This window comes from Nicotiana tabacum, chromosome 5, assembly GCF_000715075.1.
Source record: "Nicotiana tabacum cultivar K326 chromosome 5, ASM71507v2, whole genome shotgun sequence".
NCBI lineage: Eukaryota > Viridiplantae > Streptophyta > Magnoliopsida > Solanales > Solanaceae > Nicotiana > Nicotiana tabacum.
In genome coordinates this window covers 78,831,173-78,836,864 of record NC_134084.1, presented here as the reverse complement: position 1 = coordinate 78,836,864, position 5,692 = coordinate 78,831,173, and the positions used below count along the sequence as shown (strand labels likewise).

The 5,692-nt window shown below is 31.1% G+C and overlaps 1 protein-coding gene across 2 annotated transcripts; it reads right to left on the bottom strand.

The window, feature by feature from the left end:
- Positions 1–542: 542 nt before the first annotated feature.
- LOC107823605 (uncharacterized) lies at positions 543–5,428 on the bottom strand. 2 transcript variants are annotated; one of them, XM_075252676.1, is made up of 11 exons: positions 5,097–5,428; positions 4,823–4,978; positions 4,435–4,705; positions 3,791–3,887; positions 3,579–3,703; positions 3,434–3,498; positions 3,186–3,321; positions 2,751–3,089; positions 1,601–1,795; positions 1,468–1,518; positions 546–1,325 (listed from the first exon to the last, which is right to left on the bottom strand). In XM_075252676.1, the coding sequence occupies exons 2-7, from the start codon at positions 4,970–4,972 to the stop codon at positions 3,247–3,249; spliced, it is 783 nt and encodes a 260-aa protein (XP_075108777.1). In that variant the 5' UTR covers positions 4,973–4,978; positions 5,097–5,428; the 3' UTR covers positions 546–1,325; positions 1,468–1,518; positions 1,601–1,795; positions 2,751–3,089; positions 3,186–3,246. The 2 variants fall into 2 exon arrangements, with proteins under 2 accessions (XP_075108776.1, XP_075108777.1); XM_075252675.1 differs by having other exon boundaries at positions 543–1,325; positions 1,601–3,089.
- Between the last annotated feature and the right edge of the window lie 264 nt (positions 5,429–5,692).

Below are 5,692 nucleotides of genomic sequence, written 5' to 3'. Positions count from 1 at the left end.
TGTCAATTCTTATACTGATCTTATATAGTTTTCTGTACGATAACAGTTTAGTTCCCAAATCTTTTTAAGTCAATTTCTTTGGCTTCCTCTTACTAACCAATATGCCACCCTTTTTTAGGATCCTCAATTCGTCGAAACATAGTAATACCAAATTCAACAACTGAAAGTCGAAGATCAGCCCTCTTTCTGATTATGATAGGATGGTCGATCAAAGTGATGCCTTGTGCTCAATTAAGAGTTTGGCTAGTTTTATACTGAATCTATGTGTCCATTATGTTGTCTTAAGGTTAATTGTTACAATTCTTAGTTGCCTATCCAAAAGAAAAGGTTACATTTTGTTCATTTATGTGGTTTAAATATGATAAATATTTTTTTCTTGGTGTTTTGTGTTTTGGATGAATAAAATAAGCAACTGTGAATGCAAAAAAGGCACTATCTTTACTTTTACCCTCATTCAAGCTGTTGGCCTGACTCGTTGTTGTATACATGTGCTGCCATTGAATTTCTTGAAACAGATTCTCCTATTTCCACTACAATTGTTCTTGGTGTCATGACGAACTTAGAGTATCTCTAACTCTAAGTTGATTTTACAAAATATGGTCCTATCAAGTAATAGCAAAATAATTAAAACTACTAAGTACAATTTAGATCCAGTAGCCTTAAGATCAATACTGATTGTAACGACTCCAACGCTCTCACCCGACCTAAGAAAATATACCTGTCATGAAGAGAATAAATTTGTTCCTTCTTTCGAGTCATGTAGAATTATTTTTAATATTTCAGCAAACTTAGCACTTTATGGAAAGTAGTTCAGTCATGTAGTTGAAATCTTCGTCAACTAACTTTATGATCCATCCCTGGAGGAAGATGCAAGCTATCAATGGTTAATGTAAAAATCTATCAACAAAATAAGATAATTTAACTAACATTAATTCAAGATTGCGGATTATCTTACGTATCTATATAGGAAAATTTTAACAACTAAAAGAACCATGAACTGATTCAAATATCTTGTCCATAGCAAATGAAAATACCAAACTAACTAAACAAGAAAAGTTCAATACCAAGAAAAACATGAAATGATTCAAACATCTTGTTCCTAACTAATAAAACTAATAAACTAACTAATCAGACAATTCTTAGTTTCTACAACTCGTACATATGCAAACAACTTATGCTATCTTCTTCTTTTTAAATACTCTCTTGATCTTATTTTTCAATAACTGTGCATTCGAATCTTCTTCAACCATTGCTATAGAATTAGTTAAACCTATCTTGGCAAGTGTATGTGCAACATCGATCAACTCATTATCTTCAGTGGAATCCTACATATTTAAAACACAAAAACATGTGAAAATCAATACTTAATCTAAAATTCTTGTTGCTTTATTATTTTATAACTTGAAAATCATTAAATTAAAAGAATGAATTATGTAAAATAATATTTATAATGAGTTGTAAAATCACCGTGATTTCGTTATCTTCCTGAATGACTTCGTTGGTATTGAAATCTGGATCCTACAAAGAAATGTGTATCATAATTAAAATTTAATGCAACCACAAATAGGAAAACTGATAAAAATTGAGTATAGAAACATACTTTGAACGTCTCTTCTTGTGGAGAAGGAATATATTTCTTTATAATTTCCTCGTCGTCAGTAAGTGTAACAACTCTAAAGACTACATCTTTATTCTGATTGTTGGAACTGTTAACCTCAACTTTAAACATGACCCTTTTTTCAACAATATTTTTTATCTCCATTAGACATGAAGAGTCATCTGCAGCACCAGAAGTCTAACGAAAAGACATAATGATTGTGGTTAATAGAAGCTACAACAACAAAAGTAAAAAGTAAATGTAATACGGTGTACACATTTTATTTGTTCCTTATAAGAAGATTGTAAAAAAGACGATGCTTCAATTCTCATAGTAACTATATTTTTAAGCATAAGCTAAATGCGAGGAATAATACACTAAATAAAGCTATTAATATAAAAAGACTAAAGTAGAAGATGTGAAACTAAAATGAAAGCATAAGTTTTCTGATGCAAAATGCGTCTTTGTTCATTAACAATTCCTGAATTTTGTCGCCAAACTCCAACAATTTTAATAATATTTTGTAACCTCAAATTCAGCAACATCGTCAGCAGAGATGAAACCATTTTTTCTTGTTGTTTGTTAATCACTATCTTATAAAGATTAAATAGGTAGTGTTAATGTCAAAATTATTCTAGATTTCATACAATACTTGTAAACAAAAGTAGATTTGCTTGAGTCTATGTTGCTTTTTATGTGTTTAGCTGCAAAAGAACAAACCTAGATTTTAAAGAACTTCAAAACAAAATGAAACTTTAGCGATAAGCTAAAAATAGAATTTAACCTTAACTACAACTATTTTAACTTTAGCGAAACCCAAGGACACCAAAAAACAGAGAAATATTGTCATACTTTCAAAGTTCAAACTTATCAAACTTCTCAAGTAAATCTAATAAGAGCAAAGACATACAGGTTTAGCAATAAGCTCATTTAAAATTTAAAAATCATATCTTAATCACTTTGTAACTTAAACTTAAAAGAACTTTGACATTTGGTTAACTTAAAGTTCTTTCAAGTACATCAGTCCTCACATGCATATAGACACAAAGTGAACTACCCCATAAATAAAACGGGAAGGAGATGCAGGGGAATGGATCAGGTACCACTTCTTTCAATGTTGATGGTCTTATTTTTCTAAGCAATTGTATTATACCTCAAATACAGCATCCTTTAAATCATTTGCTGACTTTCCGATAATCTTAGTTGCATCCTTATCCCATAACAGCACAGAAATTGTACCGGTGCAATCCGTCACTTTAACTTGTAGCTTGTACATGGAAAGAGTTTGTATTTTTAAAATCATATAATAGTAAAGAAAATATAAATTACAGTCATACCTATGGGTGGCAGATTGAATCTGCTCGCATTTTTTACAATAGAATTTATTCCCCTCTTTTTCTAGTTTCTTTGAGAAATTTTGGCATGCTAAATAGCACCATCCGCGGTCTAATTCAACGTCTACAATAGTTGCTACAACCCAATAATTTTCTGGCTGCGCATAAAAATTGGATATACAATTGTTATGTAGAGAAGGATAAGATAAGTAATTAAAAAGTAAAAAAAAAATAATTAAAAAGTAGGTACTCACATGGTTACAGTCACCCAAATCCTCAATATTTTTAACTTCAATACTTCCAGATGCTAGCTCATTAGCAACAGAGTGAGTTTTGTGAGATGAAATTTGAGTAATTCTTTGTGAGCTTTCTCCACGCACAGAAACCATTCTGTTTCATTTTTTAACTTAAGATACGTTAATAAATTGTAAGACTAAAATTTAGGATGAAATAGGCTTAAATTTAGCCCAACTTATAGAGACCTGGAGCAAAAGTCAACAACCTGAGGAAGATTTGAATTGATCAAAAGCTTCAACGCATGCCAAGTGTTCCTCATCGAATATTGTTCTGCACGCTTAAAAGTAATTTTTAAGTTTAGTAATTGTATAGAGACATTGTATTTCAAAGTAAGTAGAGAATTTAATAACCTCGATATCGATGTGCTCTAATCAATTGCATGATGACGACAACAGGCTTATCATTGGATCCATTCAAATATGGCCTAATCTGTTCCACAAAGTCTCCCCAAAGAGTTGCAGAAATGTTGTTACTCCTACAATTATTATAAAGTTAAGCATAGGAATCAAAATAAAGAATTGTTGAAATATTTACTTAGTTGAATAAATTGTGACGAGCTTACTCATAATCTTGTATCTGAATGTTCATGTACATACGGATGTTATCATCTTGCTTGATAGACTGTACGTCCTCATAACTCACAACTTCGCCAATGACATCTAAAAAGCAAGGAAATATATGCAAAATTAGTAATCATTATAAACAATATAAATGAAGATTGTAAAGGAATTAAACACTTAGATGTATATTCCAGAGGCAACAAATATCAATTTTTCTGAGTTTTGTGAAAAAGGGAAGGTTTTAGAGAATGCAAAGTAAACTGTGGGCATGAACTCCATCAGCTACCTATGGAATAAGAGATCAAAAGCTAACCTTAGGCCTTCATAAAACCACTGAAATACTATCAGTAAATACTATATAAAGTAGTACCAAGACTATACACCTGTAATGGAGATGTTCAAAGAAATAATACAATATTGACCTTTATTTAGTTCCATACGCCTACAAAGGCCTTCTAGAAATCAGATTATGATTTTCGACTGAGGATTTAACAATGTCAAGAAATTCAGCTTTAATCTAAAACTTAATCTTTAATGTTATATACTGTGATTAGTATTGATGTAATTCACACTTAGAATTCATAAGATAGAAAACAAATAAGGCAAAGTAAAATGAAAGTGGAAAAAATGAGAGAAATTTAATTACCAAATAACTCAGTATTGTCAAATTCTTGGGGATTTGACAACTGCTCATACTTTCTAAATTTGAAAATACACATGTTGAATTGTGGATCATGCATTTCGTCAACAGTGGTCTTATGCGTGAACATCAACTTCAACTTGTGGTCTTTGGTCTTAAGCTTCATATTATTTGGACAAACCACAAAATTGTTCATGATGTACAAACCCATTTCCTTAATTTCTTGTTTGAACCTTTGAATAAAAGACCTGCCAATACTTGCGTGAATGCGGTCGCCCTACAAAAAAAGCTCAATTAGTTAAAATGACTAAGTTATTCCGTATACGACTGTAATATACTTACGCATATGTAAACAATGATAAATGGAAAGTAATTATAATGTTTTAAACAATACCTTTTCATCCATCAGAACAATCTCAATGGAAAAGGGGCTGTCAGGCCTGTCGCGGTCCGGATTTTTCCAAAGCCTCACAATACGAACCTTTAACTTCCAATTCATTGATTTGCTGTTAATTTCACTAATGAAATTGATTTCAGACGCCATTATATCCTGAAAATAGACAGAGGTATGTGTAAATATAAGTAGAACTAAAACTTCACGGAAATTATGTGTTAAAGGAATACAATCTCAACTGGAATAAAGATCGTTTATGAAATACAAATCATACCAATCATCTCTTGTAGTGTAAAATTATTGTTTGATATGCACCCGATGGAGAAAGAAAAGAACTATATACTATAAAAGTAGAACTGATTTGATAAAATCGTGAAATCATGTTACTGGAATCGTGGGCAGAAGAGTTCGTGGATAAGGAGTTGATATCGTGGTAAGACATCGTGTGATTGAGGTGCCGAATTTGGAGAATGAAATTTTTAGGGCAAAGAGATGAAAATGGCATTCCCAATTGCCAGCGGCTAAGGTTTCAAAATGTATCTGGTTTCAAAATGTATCTATATACCTATTTAATAGGAATGGGTTTTTCTTTTAAAAGAAACGTAGAAACTACATCTTCTTCTTTTAAATATAGAATAACGTGCTTTTAAAAAAAAATATATAGAATACCTAATTACTAACTGTTTTCAAATTCAAAATTTAAAAAGAGAAACTAATTTTACCTAAAATAACTAATTTGTTCTAAAGTTGTCACATGGCATTTTATGGACACAACACTTGTCAAAATATTAGGGATGACTTATTTCCTTTTAAATAGATATAGATACTGCGCCGATGATCGATAGATACAATTGAAGGTTTTTAGATGCA